At 35.6% G+C, this 17,152-nt stretch overlaps 1 protein-coding gene across 8 annotated transcripts in view; it reads right to left on the bottom strand.

The window, feature by feature from the left end:
* Positions 1–301: 301 nt before the first annotated feature.
* The window catches only part of LOC100744339 (regulator of G-protein signaling 9), a 43,418-nt gene continuing 26,567 nt past the window's right edge, over positions 302–17,152 (bottom strand). For 7 of the 8 annotated variants that reach the window (XM_033323102.1, XM_024370490.2, XM_024370489.2 and 4 more), the window contains exons 6-17: positions 13,118–13,234; positions 12,933–13,004; positions 12,407–12,601; positions 9,969–10,144; positions 9,739–9,812; positions 9,299–9,428; positions 8,920–9,141; positions 8,460–8,717; positions 6,419–6,475; positions 3,029–3,357; positions 2,167–2,800; positions 302–511 (exon numbers count right to left, since the gene is read on the bottom strand). In XM_033323102.1, the coding sequence (XP_033178993.1) occupies positions 451–511; positions 2,167–2,800; positions 3,029–3,357; positions 6,419–6,475; positions 8,460–8,717; positions 8,920–9,141; positions 9,299–9,428; positions 9,739–9,812; positions 9,969–10,144; positions 12,407–12,601; positions 12,933–13,004; positions 13,118–13,234 (2,325 nt within the window). In that variant the 3' untranslated portion in view covers positions 302–450. The remainder of the gene's footprint in view (positions 512–2,166; positions 2,801–3,028; positions 3,358–6,418; positions 6,476–8,459; positions 8,718–8,919; positions 9,142–9,298; positions 9,429–9,738; positions 9,813–9,968; positions 10,145–12,406; positions 12,602–12,932; positions 13,005–13,117; positions 13,235–17,152) is intronic. The other variant, XM_024370492.2, reaches the window with a different exon arrangement.

Raw genomic sequence — 17,152 nt, 5'->3', positions numbered from 1 at the left:
CGAAATTCTACCGAAATTCTACCGAAATGCTACCGAAATTCTACTGAAATTGTACCAAAATTCCAGACAAAACGGAATTCTTTATACATCACATCGTGCTGAAATCTCTATCGTTATTTACGCATTTGAGATTACTCTATTAGATTACTATCATAGAATTATGGTGGCGGTGTTTTATCGTTAGACACACAAGTACATTTCCTTTTGCTTATTTTCAATATTTTCGTTCTTTCCCATTAAGACGATTCCATATCTCGACAAATGTTACAGATAAAAAATAATACAATTTTCAATCTTTTCGGAATTGAAAATGATAAATCGAAAAATTCAAAAACATAACACTTGATATCTTGGAGAGCTCGGGCACTCGAACTTGGCAAAAGTGAAGTAAAATGGAAATTGAAGTTGCGAATGTTTATATGTAAAATGTATGTTTAGTACCATACCAAGTTATAAATAACCTAAAGTTGCATATGTTTTCACATAGGGTGCATCCACTCTACAATTTTCCCTGAAACAAACGTTATAAATTGTATGAATTTTCCAACTACCCTTGATAAGCACAACTCCTTAAGAAAAGAACAAAGATAAATAATTAAGAACGCTAATAGTGATAAAGTTGCGAAAGACAGGTCAATTAGTACAGTTAAATTCGATCAAAAGAGAATATAAGATGCTTTTGTCGTTGTAAAGCGATTAAAGTGATAGAATTTTATATATAATCTTATTTTCATCTTATTAAACTGTGTGAATTTACCAAGTCTGCTAATCTTGAAAATCTCAAACAAGCAAAAGAGGAAGAAAAACAATATCTAAATTTCTCCAAAATATGTAGTATCCAAATAATAAGAAAATTTATGCTCTTGGATTGGCTACAAACAACGATATACTATACTTCAGGACACGGACAATTATTGAATCTTTTGCAATCTCGTAGTTTCCGACGTATTTCAACTTAAAAAAATAAGTTTGAAGGTGCGAAATGCACTAGTTTAGTATAGAAATCCACTAGTTATGCGTATATAGAATAGAGCATTTTTAACGTATTTGATAGGTTACTTTGTCGCCTTATCGTCGGCTTTTAATCATGATTCATTCAAGGAATGGCGTCGCTCATTGTACAAGGAAGGAGACGGCATATTGCGTTTGATCTTCTAATTTTAATCAGAAAAACATGACAAATATGCTGGTAAAAGTTTCATTGATCTCAGTCCCGCTTTCTCTTTCACTCACGTTGCCCTTCGTTCATCGTTTATTTTATCGGAGGTTTTCGTAGATCTCGACACGAATGTACCGAAACCTAAGAAAAAACGTCCGAAAGTTGAGTCGTGAAAAATCAACATGGAAGACAAGAAGATTTGACGCATGCGTGACGATTCTATGAATATCTCAGACAGAGACAGAGACACTCTACTCATTTCTGTCTGTTTCGCAAGAACGAGAAGCTTGTTGCCTCCCATATTGATTCTTGGCGATTCAATTTTCGATGGCTTTCCCAAGCGAGTGTCTAGACCTGTTATTATAATTGTGACGTAACCGACCACCGCGAGGTCGAGAGTATAGGATAACTGAAACTTAATCCGATATACAAAATCTCGCCTTAAAATGGCCGCCACCATAAAAAAACGAGTATTTATGTACAACCAGCGACTCCACTCATTGGCTTAATAGCGCGTAAGAGCCAACACGGCGTCAAAGTGACGTGTAAAATACGCTAAAAAAGCTGAAATTTACGCACGCATAACTTTTGAACCAAATAAATCTCTACAGTTGAAACTTGCAATTTTGTATTCTGCGCGTAAGAAGCTACTAAATGACAAATAAGAAGGGCAATAATTTTATATCGAAAAAATCGAGGTTCGGTCAAATTGTTCATCCTCTAAAGTATAGTTTACCTCAAATGATATTCAATGTTAACAAGCAGAGAAGAAGGTGGAAATATTTTGTGCGTTTCTTCTTTTTTCGTTCCTATCCTTCAATATTCTACATATACATATTTTATTCTCTCCTTAAACGTAACATCTTTTATATTCTTTTGAAACTATAACTTAAATATCTTTGTTACGCTTACGACGATAAACGTAAAACAAGTTTAGATGTAAAGTCTTTCCAGTTCCAACAACAGTTAACCAACTAATTTTCAATAGTAAATTTCCAAGTACTTACTCGTCTTCCCACGGACATACTTCGTTAACGTTATTGTCACGCTTTTGTTGAGGAGCTGGTTGAGTAACCGGCGCTAATTGATCATCCTGTCTGGGGTCCGGCTCCCAAACAGGAACAACTTGCGCCTCTTCCAGCGACTCCACCGTCTCCGTTTTTACTAGAGCGGAAATTGCCAAACTTTCTTCGGCTATAACTGCCGCCATTGCATCACCTTCGTCAGCCTCCGGCTTTTGCCTTCTTTCCTCAATTTCTATCTCTTCCTTTATTACCGGCGCATGATCGCCATTCGTTTTTTCCTCGACTTCAACCGTAGAATTGTCGCTCGGTAGATCCCCCACGATCGCGCTAATGCTTATTAAGGGGGCCTTGGTTAAAGTTTTTGTCGTCAGTTCCTCCTCGAGAGACTTTAACGTCGTACTAGTTTCAGGCTCTTCGGCAATACACTTCCCTGTCGTGGACACATCCGATCTGTCAGTTGTCATATGAGAATACTCGAACGAATGTTGTGGCGACGGATAATTATAAGACAAAACGGACGGCCGACTGATCTCTGAGAGCTTCGTTCTTCCGCTAGTCGAGCCGATAGAATAATTTCGCGTTGTTATGCCAATTCGTTCGGTAGTCGTCATGCCGGCTGTATTACGAAATAACTATGATAAAAAGCTGCACCTTTTAATTAATTATTCGTTCTAATACTTAACAAATATGCATGCGTATAATATCCCTCGCTTTTTATTATATTTAATCTAATTTTATCTTATCTTTGACAGTAGCGAAAATTTCGTTGTGCAGAGCGTCGTGGAAAGCGTCGTGGGAAGAATATACGCATAGCATAAACACAAATAGTTTACAAAATATTTACCTGTGCTACTACTGTGTTGCAAACTACAAGACTTTCGAAGATGTTCAGAGACTTCCGCTACCACTAAACTGACATCAGACGAGGAACTACAGGAATCTAATTGCGATGAATTTTTCCGAGATGCGCGTGTAACCTCGATAGACTGTAACTGCGCACTCAAATTATTGCCTTCTTCGGCTTGACTCTCAACCGACGACGTTACTCCAGATGATATTGGATGGTGTGATAGTGTGGTATCTATGGCGTGCTCTATACTCGGTCCTGGAACCACGTCCCACGGGCAAACGTCGTCCATAGGGCGAACTACCGCTTCCGATGTGCCAGCATCCCTGACAACATGAACTTTATTATATGATTTAGTTTTTATTTTTTCCTCTCGTTAAAATACCACAGCGTCTTTTCATTTTATTTCGATTCTTCCGATTTCGATATGTCGATGGGCCATGCAAATATGTAATTGTACCATCCAACGTACAACAGGGAAATTACACGCGCTTTACAAAATTACATTTCTAAAGAGAAATCGTAATTGTCGCTTCTTTTTCGTTTCGAGCCGAAACACAGTTAGGCTTCTTTGAGGGAAGAAGGGCCGATTTCTCTCGGTAAGAAACGGGTAAAATACAATTGACGAGAATTAAATTATTTCAAGAGAATTAAGTCGAATTTGAAGTGCATTCCAAATTCCAAATTGTTGTTTATATATTGCATTATTTTCGATGAACTTGTAGAAAAGCTACTGCCTCTCCGATTTCGATCAGTTTGAAATATGTTGCAACATATCGAACGATCTTTCCCCATACATATAATGGACGGTCGGCTTTAGTTTCTGAAATATTCGCAGAAAACTGCTAATGTCGCTACAGCAAATTCTGTCTATATTTGTGCATTCGTAACGCATGAGCGTATAATTAACAGCGACTGAACCGAAACCTAACTTCTACCTTTTATTTATAATATGTATACATAAAAGAGAGTTTGACGAGCTTGGGTAAAGCTCTCTACACAACCGTATATGCGAAACTGTAATAAATGTCTGTTATAATTCAATTAAAGATAGATATTGCCAACGTATTGCGTTTGAGTTTTTATTCCGTTAGTTTTTTCAATTCAACCGCCACGCCCTGAGACGGCCAACAATGTTTGCGTAAAACAATAACAATTCTTTTATTTCGTAAAATAACATCGATTATTCGGCGTTCTATTATCTTTTATAATTAACATTCCGGGAAGCGGCTACTCTGACAACTATACAGCGCGAATCCCCGCGTGTTTTTCGACCAATTGAAGAGATTCAAAGCGACCAATATTACATCTAATATGTTAATAACGGTTTCGTATTATTCAAGCATGTAATGTGTAATAGTATAATAATAATGTGTGACATTAACAAAACGAATAATAATGTGTAATAGTTCGTTTATAGCATCCATTGCTTTTTTTACTGTTTCATTTAACAGTAGTTGACATTTTTATAGAACACCGCTTGAAATGTGTCAGACGCGAATTCACGTCTCCGGTCCTCAAGGCGTTGCACGCAACCGTTGCCAGCCGCCTGGCGGCGCGGAGAAAATTTTCAGCGGATTGAGAAAACTAACCGAAACCGAAACCCGATACATCGATGATACGTATTCATTTTCGAATGAGTTATACCAGACATTAAGAGATGTCAGCCACGCATACGCAATAATGGACGGAGTTTCAAGTTCACCCAATTCTCATTTATACGTACTATTAACAGAAAATAAGAGTTAGAGGTAAGTTGGATTTGAGTAACCGATGCTGACCCAAACGCTGACACAGCGCATAACTATAGGCGAAATACACTGTAGCAGTACCGATCGTCCGTTGTGAATATCTCGGAAACTAAGACCGACTGCGTTATGCACGTATACGTAAGAAAAAGTCGTTCAAAATGTCGAGCTTTACAACGTATTGAAAACTCATAGAAATCGAAGAGGAGCTCAACCTAAATTTAAGTTGTTGCCTATATCTTTGAAAATGTATATCGCTTGGATCGATTGCACGAAAAACTGAAAATTCGCTAAATAGCGTTTCGACAATTGGTGTTAACAGTGGAATCAAATAATAACGACACGATCACATGATAATGGTTACACAAGATATTTCGATGCGTATAATAGACACCGTTTCGTAAGAAAACAATACGATATCGAATAATAAAATGTTTAATTAAAAATGGACAAGACCTCAAATATAGATAAATTCCACTAGTTATTATCACTGACATCGTAAACTTTTGTTATTAATTTGGTATTTTGCATCAAGATCATGCGGAATATTTTGTAACTATTTATTGTTGGGCAAGTGGCAAGATGAAACGGTGCTACCGTATTAGTAGATACGATAACAATAAGTAAGAACGAAAATGAGAATGAGAGATGGATATGTATAACGTGATAGTGCCATAATAATGATAAAGCGAAAGATTAGAAAAAGACAGTTGAACGATAATACATATACATACATTTATATACATACTCGTATATGTATGTATGTACCACGCATATATATATATATATATATATATATATAGATTGCACGAAAAACTGAAAATTCGCTAAATAGCGTTTCGACAATTGGTGTTAACAGTGGAATCAAATAATAACGACACGATCACATGATAATGGTTACACAAGATATTTCGATGCGTATAATAGACACCGTTTCGTAAGAAAACAATACGATATCGAATAATAAAATGTTTAATTAAAAATGGACAAGACCTCAAATATAGATAAATTCCACTAGTTATTATCACTGACATCGTAAACTTTTGTTATTAATTTGGTATTTTGCATCAAGATCATGCGGAATATTTTGTAACTATTTATTGTTGGGCAAGTGGCAAGATGAAACGGTGCTACCGTATTAGTAGATACGATAACAATAAGTAAGAACGAAAATGAGAATGAGAGATGGATATGTATAACGTGATAGTGCCATAATAATGATAAAGCGAAAGATTAGAAAAAGACAGTTGAACGATAATACATATACATACATTTATATACATACTCGTATATGTATGTATGTACCACGCATATATATATATATATATATATATATATATCGAGATTATATATATATATATATATATAGAGAGATCGATGTACTTAAAATACAGTAACGGAAGAAAATTTTAGGGAAAGATAGTCAAACTACATTAGCCTTAGTACATTGAGAATACGGAATATCGAAGAATGTTAGAAAACATCAACAGTATTGCATACATGAAATGTTTTTCACAAGTGCTAACATCGTAAAATAATACATTAAGTAACAGGGTTTATTATAAAAATTGAAATAAGTTAAGAGATTCGTATTCGCATACTTATGCAAGGGAACTATCAGGTTATTTCGAGGACTTACTGAACGCTATGCGGGATAGGCCTTGTTGAAATCTTTACGAGTCGAGCCAGATCTCCCCTGAAAACACCGCATCGATAAAACCTATCTTTCTTGCAAATTGATTATTTTTCTGGAAACAGGGATAATTTGTAATTCTGTTTGCTTTTCGATCGTGTCGCGAAGACAAATAGCGTACTAATAGTTTAGAAAATAAGATAAAGACAGCGATTTCGATGCGTTACAAGTTTAAATATACATCGAAGATAGGTGGAGCGAATTAACTCCATAACCTATAGTATCGTGTGAAAGACGTGGTGCGTTGATGTTATTGATTTATTATTTACTTCACGATAATAAATCTTTTCTGTGCAATGATCAATTGCTTGTAATTATTTATCAAATATCTTGCAAACTAAAATTAGTTGTACCCAACGCATTTATATATCAAAGACATATACGATTTGCACAACTTTGCACGCTCAGTCAAACCGTGAAATGGCTCGACGTTCGACCTTCACCGACCTTCGTTTGGGGCACGCGATATTGGAACTTAAATAGGATGGCAGGGGGCTAATTTCTTAAACGTTCGACACGTTTTCTAAACGTGTATTACTGATTTTATTTTACTTGTACGCTCTTTAATAGAAGTTACTAAGAGAAGAGCTTTCTTAAACTTCGATTCCATTATATTTCTCTTCATACATATTTACTTTGACGTATTTACTTTGACAAATTTTATCCGCGTTATAGTTAGTTAAGTTATAAGTTGAAATAAGTGTGATACTCGGTGAGGATTTGAAATGATTTAACGTAAGGAAACTAACGCAAAGAAAATTCAGAAAATTTACATTCCTATAAACCTTTTATACATAGTGCACACATACTGCTATATATGTATAGAATGTATGTAAAAGTTATGTGCAACGATCACCCTGGCGGGATTCTATATGTTTGTATTGGTGGGACATTTGAAAACAAAAGTACGTGCAATGTTGTCCTTGGCCTTGAATTTCAAGGCCGAACTCCTTTTCCCTCGCATGTTGTTTCGTCTCATAAATTCTTCGATAAAAGCACGCATGTAACGTTACAGTTAAATTTGTTTCGTACTTCATGTCATTTTAGACATATCATAGAACAACAATAGTTTGCGTTATTTTAGTAATATATTATTTCTATTAAAATATCTCCGGAACTAATGATTTTCAACGTGAACAACTTAATACTTCTCTATATGGAATAACGAAATGCATCAATCAGTACATTAAAAAATGTAATTCCATTTAAAGAAACATAGTTGACTTTCATATATCCTTTACGTGGACATACGTGGACCACCTGCGATAACATGAAATCGTCTTTTCTTCGCGTCATTCAACTTTTATTTCGGAAACGTTCTTCATAATACGTAATTCGAAATTAAGAAGTTAGATGTTTCGTTCCATTTAAGGTAAGCTATGTCAGTTAAGGTGCCAAAGAATAATTTCCCGTTTCTTCGTCAATATCACGTTATTTATTTCCTATCCGACTGCAAAATGTAAACATACCGTAAATAATGTCAACTTACGAACCAATGGATCTCTAAAATCACTTTCTCAGGAGAGCGATCGAGTTGTGGAGCCATGGCTCTTATGACAAATCTGGACCTTATGAGAATACGATGCAAGCAAAAAAAACTGGACCTTGAAATTCAAGGTGAACGATAATTTTGCACATACTATTTATTTACAAATACCCATCGATCCAGAAGTGTAGAAGCCAGTTGTAGTGGTTTTAATATATGAATAATTTTTATACATCTCATACGTTTTTTCACCTTTTATAGTTTTGGTTTCTCTAGTTTCGACGGAATCCAACCATAATTATCATCGTAACGAATATATTTCTCACATTTATTTATTTATTTATTTGTAACGAATTAAACCCTTATAGAAATTTAAAAATAGCAACATAGAGACGAAAATAAAGATAGGATTAATAGAGAATAAGGAGTGCGATAAAGGCAACATAGAGAGAAGAGCATGTATATCGTCGTTCTTCAAAAAATATTAAATCTGTCGTTTACCTATATGGAATATCGGTGAGGTTCGACTGACTGTGAGAATGTGGCACTCTAGGCACCGAAGTTGTATCTCGAACACCACAGACGGCTAACTCGTGAGCAGATCCAGATAGACTCCGATCGCTTCCCCTTCGTTTACTACCGCTTGCTGCACTACCTGCAGCATGGTGCTGCAAAATGCTGGTCGTTGGAGTCGGAGTCGAAGTTGAAGTCGAAGTCGAAGAAATTTTCTTCTTTGTTTGTCCACCAAAGCTAAAAAACCTACGGAATACCATCGAATAAACGGAATTGTAATATACCGATACCGCACAACCATATATATAATACTATTAATAGTAGTCAGTAGTAATTGAAAGATATCGTAGATGATGAACTTCGATCAACTCTTGAGTAGAGGTCAAGAAGAAAAAATAGGAAATACATAGAGAATAGAATTGCCACTAAAATTACTGTTAAATCGTACCACTTTTTTTGCAAAGGTTGCACACCGGCAGCTAAGGTATTTCGATATTGATCCGAACGAATAAATCTAGGATAGCAATCCTTTTTCAGAAGCAGCGTATACACGTGTTCAGCGGCGGAATCAAATATAAATCGATTTGGATTTCTCATTTCTTGATGTACTTTTTCCATTGTCTTCCCATCTATGTTTATTTCGCAAGGTGCTCCGGGTGCCAGGAATTCTCTAGAATATATTCCATCCATCATTTTCTTGCTATATGTATATCATTATACGTCTATATATTGTACATACGAGTATGTCATTCAATGAAATTTTCGCTTTTCGCGAATCAACTGAGAGAAAATATTTGATAATATATAGTATAATACGTGATACATACTTGAAGATTTCGTTGACTTTGTCGGGTATTTGTGCTTGAAAACTATGTCTCAAATCTTTAACTGCTAACCAAAATCGTATATTTTCATGACTATATTCTTTCCTCAAATAATTTGTGAACTCTTGCAAACCTACGATAGAACGTGTAAAATCAAAACGCAATTTTCAAACGTCGATTATTCGATTACTTATGATTAACATTTTTCAGGCTTTCCTACCATTGCTAACTAACATTCTTACTTATGTTTGTTGCTATTGTCATACATTTTGTATATCGAGTTCTATATACGTAAAAGAATTAAAAGCTATAAAAAAATTTCAAAATAGTCGTTGATAATTGACATAAGTTATTTTTGTTATTACGTACAAACGCATCTGCAATTTACATATATCGTAGGTATAAATACGTATCTATTCAAAGAAAAAATTCCAAATATTCACCAGTTGGATCAGACATTAACTCTTCCATCGATAATGCCCAGCGCTTGACGCGTTTTTCCGTAGGAAGATCCACCCTGCGCATAACAAATTACACAAATAGGAAGGAATTTAAATGGTGTTTTGCGACACAACAAGCATCTTCGCTGCGATGATCGCACGCTTTACCGTGAAGCGTACATATACGTGCGTATATTTGTATGAGAAATTTTAATTATGTTTAGAATACCAACACAGGACTGTTTAGCTGCCAAAATGTTTGATCGTCGGTGATCCATGGGTTTGAAGGTTGTGGCTGTATAAACATCGGATCGTATTCCACGTATGTTTCAAAGTATGATTTTAAATTTTCGATCGCAGCCGAAACCTTTATCCTTGTACGCGTTAAACTGTTCTTCAAAAGGGCCACCTAGTATTAAAAGAAAAGAAAAAAAAAGAATATATTTGCACCGTTACTAAAATATACGTGTAATATATTTGCAGTATTGTAATTGATCACCAGATGTTAAAATTAGATGAGACAAAGTGTAATATCTCATCCACCTGGATTCATTGAAAATCACCGCTTGTTTCTCTCTGTATATACACAGTATACTCATAGTCATATTCCAGAGTCCAAACAAATACGTGTAGTCGAATAGCGAACATGGTAAATATCTATAAAATTCCTCGACCAGCAACTTTCGCTGATGGTATCGACGCGCGACGTGACGAATCGTCTACGGGGCCACAGTTGCGGTCCGAGTGCATTGTCACGCGTGTTTTTTCGCGCCTCGGTGTCTCCCGAATGGGACAGAGTTGCGCTGGCTTGTTTCCGTTCTATTCGCTTCTAGGGACTAATGTTCGTTATTTACTAAAATTACTTAATACAAATTTGAAAAGAGTCGACAGCCGGTTCCGGCCGTCTGAACCAATACCGATACCTCGTTTCAAAAGGAATGGTATCGCTGACAAGCGACACTACCAAATGCCACTCGCCGATTCTTCTAAAACCGCGCACATACGTACGTAATATATCAAAAAACGTTAAACACGAGCTTTTTCATTTCGGCTCATAAAGCTTTCGAAGGTTAGAAAAAGCCTATAGGATGTCGGCATTACGCAAAGCAATTTTCTCTATTTATATTATCTTTGATTTTAACTTATCGTTCCACAATCTTGGCAATATACCCATAAACCCAAACCTCGCAAATCCGAAACTCACAAACCTAAAGTCGGTAATCCCAAAATTCATAAATTCATAACTCCAACTTCATAAGCACACAAACCCAAAGTCTAATATTTTTGGTTTCTTATTTTTATGTATTTTTTTTAGGGTAGTGAGCAGCAATTGGGGTGAACAAGTATTTTATATAAATAGAATCAGTGCACCAAGCACATCCGATAATGGCAACATCATTACAAAACTTACTTTGCGTACCACAATTTTTCAAGCAACATTCTACGCGCAATATTCTTACATTTATCTGCTTTTTCTGTAATATATTCGCCCTTTGATCAAGCGTACTTAGAGACACGTTCGCAAATCCTGGCGATACAAATTTGATATGAATCGATGATTGGATTTTTAGAACATTATTTCTCACTTGTAAGTTGCAGCATCATAGTTGTGCAGAAAGATGAAATCTGAAAGTTTTTTAAAAAATTGTTCCATGATCTGAATATAAACACAAAGTGACAGCTTGATAGATGTTTTTCTCCACGATAGGTCCAAACTTGTCACCTGTCTCTTGCAACATTATCGGCAAAGGATATTTCAAGATCCCAGCCACTGCTACGATATTTCGTATAACTGTAAGTTTAACACTTCAGAGATCGGGCTAGATATTCGACGGTTACGGGGTAAGTTGCATTGAAAAGTAGGGCGAATAGGAAAAAATTGCTTAAAAACGATGTTGACATCTCGGAGCCGTTTTCCAACCATCAAACAGTTTATGAGCCGAAATAACGAAACACGTGTCTAATGCTTTTTGATGTACTACAAGAGTGCGGAGTTTTAGGAAAATCGGAGACTGGCACTTTGATAGTATAACTTACGAGATGAATAAAACTGGGACAACTTAGCGCGGTGCTGCTCGCATAGATTTATCATTATCCACAATGGCCAATTCAAACCTGGCCAAGTTGGCAGTGGTAAATAATATCGATTTTGCTCGTGCTATGCGTATCGAACCATGTTCGGTGTTCGACTATCTCTTTGGACTTTGTCCGGACAAAACCGACAGCGTGCGTCCTGCAGACTACGCTCGTAACACATACACAAGTTCTATTATATATGTATAAATGAAATATGAAATATTTTTAATAGACTTTAACTATGCGTTGTAATGCAACTGATTACGCGGGTGTGAAACACGTTCCGACACGGTCGCAAAACGCCACTTTGTCACAGAAAACGAAACATGCTGACCAGGCGATACAATTTTTAATACCGGGGTCCGACAAGCAGCGTGTAAAACGCCCGTGTAATCGTAATCTAAGAACGCTGCGCTGACCAACGTCGGACAATATGAATTATCGTACATAGTAATCGTTTATATTGTATTACCAGAAATTCGAAAACACGTGGCACAGGACGCAAACACAGCGCACAAGAAGGTGATTAAAACCGTGTAGCTGTTTAATTACATATATCTAAAATAAGATAACGGGATTAAAAGAAAGTATTTACCTCGCGTTGCAGATCGGTTAAAGTGCGTTTACGTGATGGAGGACGCGAAAGTCCAGGACGAAAACGTGTAGGTACGGGTGCTACTTCAAGACTACTTAGACAACCGGGTGGTGGCCTGTAAACTCTCCAAAATGCTCGTTCTTGAGAATCGCTTACTATTTTATCCCCCTTTTTTCGCTCCTTCGCTAAGCGGACCTGAATACACAATGTTGTATCTCAACGAGTTACACGCTCAAACGTACGATGTTTTGATTACGTACAAGGAAAATATAAGTAACGAAATACAGAAATATAAAATTATAGAAAAGTGCTAGAACGTATTTTCCTAAAGATTAATCCAACCAACAAAATCGAATTTTTGCTGCTTCGCGATAAATCTAGAATTGCGATAAATTAAGATCATAATCTAAGATGAGCATAATTTGTGTAATATTAACGCGATACAATATCAAATTGTTACAACTGTTTGTTAAATTTCAGTTAAATCGACGAGAAAAGATAAATTACGACGACGATAATTATTCACCTGTTCTTCGGCTTGTAGTTGTATAATATCCCATTTGTTTTGCAAATTCCTACGTAGGCTGTTCAAAGCTTCCTAAGAAGATGTGATAAGTTAGATATTTGCCAAAACTATAGAATATGTGTAATATATGTAATACATATTACATATCGGCTATTTACAGAATAAAATCATAAAAATTTACATACAATTTCATAATCTTCAAGGGCATGTCGCTGCTTGTTTCTTAGAGTTCTTTTAGCCAGATAAATAGCATATTCCACGTTATCGGGGATTCTATGTTGCCATGGCCAATAACATGGAGTCTATTTATTAAATAAAAAAGGTGATATATTAATGATTTAGAAAATGAATATACACGAAAGCTATACTATTTTTCTGCGTAACTTATTACTATTGCTATTTATTCTCAAGAATATTACTTAAACGTCTACTTGAATTTAATATAACGTGGATACTCGGTGACAATTTCGTTAATGCTATCGCACGATTGAAAAGAAAAGCCGAAAAATGCAAAGTAGTATCTAAGATTTCGGTGCAACTGTAAAAAAGCTACTTCCTCTCCGATTTCGATGATTTTTGAATGTGTTGTAAAACTCAATATTTTGGGCAACTTTTTCCTATACATGTAACTGTCCCTCGGCTATAATTTCCAAGGTATTCGCAAAATGCTATCTATACCACTGCAGTGAATTTTTTCTATAATAATCGAACGTCCGCGGCAGCGTATGCGTCTATATTAGTTATCAGCGGCCGGATAGAACGATTTGGTCGAAATTTAAAATTTGTCCACTATTATATAAACGAGGATGGGTCAAGCTTGATTAAAACTGTGTGCGCAACAACGTATGCGAGGTTATAAGAAATGTATTATAATTCAATTAAAAACGAAAATGGTCAATATATCGGGTTTAGCTTAATTTTTCAATTTTCATTCTTTTATTACGTAAAATAATATCGATTATTGATTCGCCTATTACATATTTTTGCGATTACGAGGCTTCCAAATTGAAAATACTGATCCAAACCTAAACTCGATATATCGATGGAATTCATTATTGATTCAGTTATTGCAGATATTTTTTACAGCCTCGTACGTGCGATTGTGTAGGGGGCTTTAAGTTCGCGAAACTTATACTATACATATGTATATATCGTTGTATAAAAAAAGATAAGCGGCCGGCAATCACTTCTAACGCGCATAACTGTTACAGAAGCACAATTGCAAGCAGAATTCAATTTTGCAGTGGTATCGATACGAAGTGCGACTACCTGAAAAACTATAGCCGACCAACAGTTACATATAGAGGAAAATTTGTTCGAAATGTCGACTTCTACGACATATCCAAGAACCATAGCGATCACAGAGCTAGAAACTTTTCTACTGTTTCACGAAACATAATTGCATGTCATTCTGAATTAAAAACCATGTATGCATTAGTAATTTAGATTTATCGAATTTATCGAAAATATTACTACACACAGTGATTTTCAAAAATATTTCGAAGATATAAACACTTCGGTATGACTATACTTTACTAATTTATGGCTCGATATGTCGATTGTTTATAGAGCAATCGCCCTGCTCATTTTTTAAATAATAGGTCGTATATATCAATATTAGTAAAAACATATAAAATTAACATATAGCATATAATAGTAAAATAAACATATAAAAAGTGAAAAATTCACCTATGTTACATAATAAAAATTATGAAAAGAAATAATACCGTATTTTCGTCTCGCAAAATATACAAACAGGTTTTGTATTTCTCCGCTTATCTCTTTCTGGTAGCTCGATATTCCAAGAAAATAGAACCGTTAATACCGTTTACAAACAGAATTTGGAAATGCGCTATACATACATACCTTCTCACTACTCTTATTCTCTACTATACACTATTCTCTACTACGACTGTTATTTTGCCCGAAATGAGTCGCAAATGAAAAATACGACATTTCATACGCGGCGATTTGTAATTTTTCACCGAGAAAAGCGGAAAATGTACGATGAAGTGAGTGCTATGCTTGGTACGAACAGGTACTGTCGCGGATATCGTTCAACGATTTCATTTCGAGAATCGCATTGAATCTACTCTGCAAACTGAAAGATCAAGTTTTAAGTACGAGAGATAATTATTCGAAAAGCGAAAGAAAATCTGCGAATAGTACTCCGAAAATAGTTAGCGAGCTATCAGATGAAAGACCCAAAAAAATTTCGGCCGAAACAGTTGGGACAACGTTAAGGCAAGCTGGTTATAACGGAAAAATAGCGAGAAAAAGTCGTTCATTAAGGAGACGAATAGTTTTCTTCTAAACAATTTTACAATTTTAATCGGCGGAAGAGCTATAGTCTTGCGAAAATCGAATAAAGAATAAAGAAAAAAGGATATGGAGTTGGAAATTTGATGTTCATTGACGACATTATGGATAAAAATCTTTACTTAAGCATACTTAAGAACAATTTAGTTTAAACTGCCGTAAAAACGGGGGTAAATAATAGTTTTAAGTTTTATCAGGACAACGACCCCAAGCATAAGGCACGCATTGTCCAAGAGCATTCATAAAAATATAATCATATAAATACCCCAAAATTCTTCATCGGGCCTTAATCTTATCGAGAATTCATGGGATGGACTACGTAGAAAAATTCGGGAAACTCCAATTTCTTTAATAGCCGAATTAAAACAAAGACACGAAATTGAGTGGCCGTGTATAATTAGAATATTAAAGAAAAATTTTAAATGACATTTCAAACAGATTAAAACATGTTCCAAAACAAAATTATTTTAACTCGATGAACTTAATTATACTAAATTATACTAAATAAGGTTAACTAAATATACTAAGTCAAACTAAGACAAATGTACGGAATTATTTCTTTCAATAGTCTTTACTATATAATGTACGTAAACTTTTCAAACAAATTATATGTTTTTACTAATATTAACATACGATCCATCATGTAAAAAATAACCGGGCCGTCTGCTTTATAAACAACCGAAATATTGAGCCACAAAGCCAATCCTATCATAATACTGAATACTTTTGAAAATCATTGTACCTATAGATACGTAGAAAAATACAATCCTGTTCTTGATATTTGTAACGTTAAGATATCTGTTCGTAGATTACGTTAGCGTTTCGTGTTGAGCTTTTAGATACAAAAAGTTTCATACGTAGGAATACGTGTTTAGAGACACGTATACGATAAAATAAAGAAAAGCTCGTAATTATCGATATTTTATCGATCTCGTCGATTTCGATGATTTTTGAGAATGTGGAAATCAGACATTTTGCACAACTTTTTCCCGTATATGAAACCGCCCCAAAGGCCTCAGTTTCCGAGATAATCGCATGGAACTGTCGCATAAAACTACTATGACGAATGCTCGCAATTGTGCATCCGTTACAACGTATGAGTATGTACGAGTTAGTGTTGCCAACCGTCATACGGCGGCGGGATAAAATGACGCCTACCCGAAACCTAATTCTTATCTTCTGTTTGTAGTCTACATAAACGGAGGCTGAACAAAGCAGCAAACACGCCGGCCGTATTTGTGACTGTGTCACAGATAAACGTACTATTGACGTATCTTCTTGTTATGTTGGGTCAGATGCTATTTTATATTTTATAAACGAAGATATATTTTTAAAATAGAAGCATTTAATAAAAGTTCATTCGGCTGCTACAGTATTACGTTTGTAACGTACGATACAGTCGATCATCAAACGCGATTGACACAAACGGGAGACGGCCGATGCCGTGTCAATCTGGGATGAGACTGCTTCAGATGCAGCCGCGTACGGCGGTACGACCCTGGAGATCCCGTCTCAAGGCGACCGACAACCAATGCTGACGTATATGCTGCAACGGATGCACGATTATAAACAAAATTCACTACAGCTGTACCGACGATACTTTATGAAATTCTGTAGTAAGTCCTAGTGGCGGCTATACATAAAGTTAGAAAGAAAAAGTTATTTAAAATGTTGATTTCTACAGCATACTCAAAAATCATCGAAATCGGTCAGCTGGGTGAGAGATATCGATAGTTATATATAAAAGAACTTTGTTATTTAAGCATGCCTTTTCGTTGAAATTTACCTCGAAGCATCCTGTCAAACTAAGTTTTACGCAATGCAAGCTGAGTCTCATGAAACCTGCTTCTAAGAGTAGTATAAACATCTACCAGACAATGAAATATCATTTCTATGCGGAA

The sequence above is a fragment of the Bombus impatiens genome, unplaced genomic scaffold (genome assembly GCF_000188095.3).
Source record: "Bombus impatiens unplaced genomic scaffold, BIMP_2.2 scf_0775, whole genome shotgun sequence".
Classification (NCBI taxonomy): domain Eukaryota; kingdom Metazoa; phylum Arthropoda; class Insecta; order Hymenoptera; family Apidae; genus Bombus; species Bombus impatiens.
This window is presented reverse-complemented; position numbering and strand designations above follow the sequence as displayed.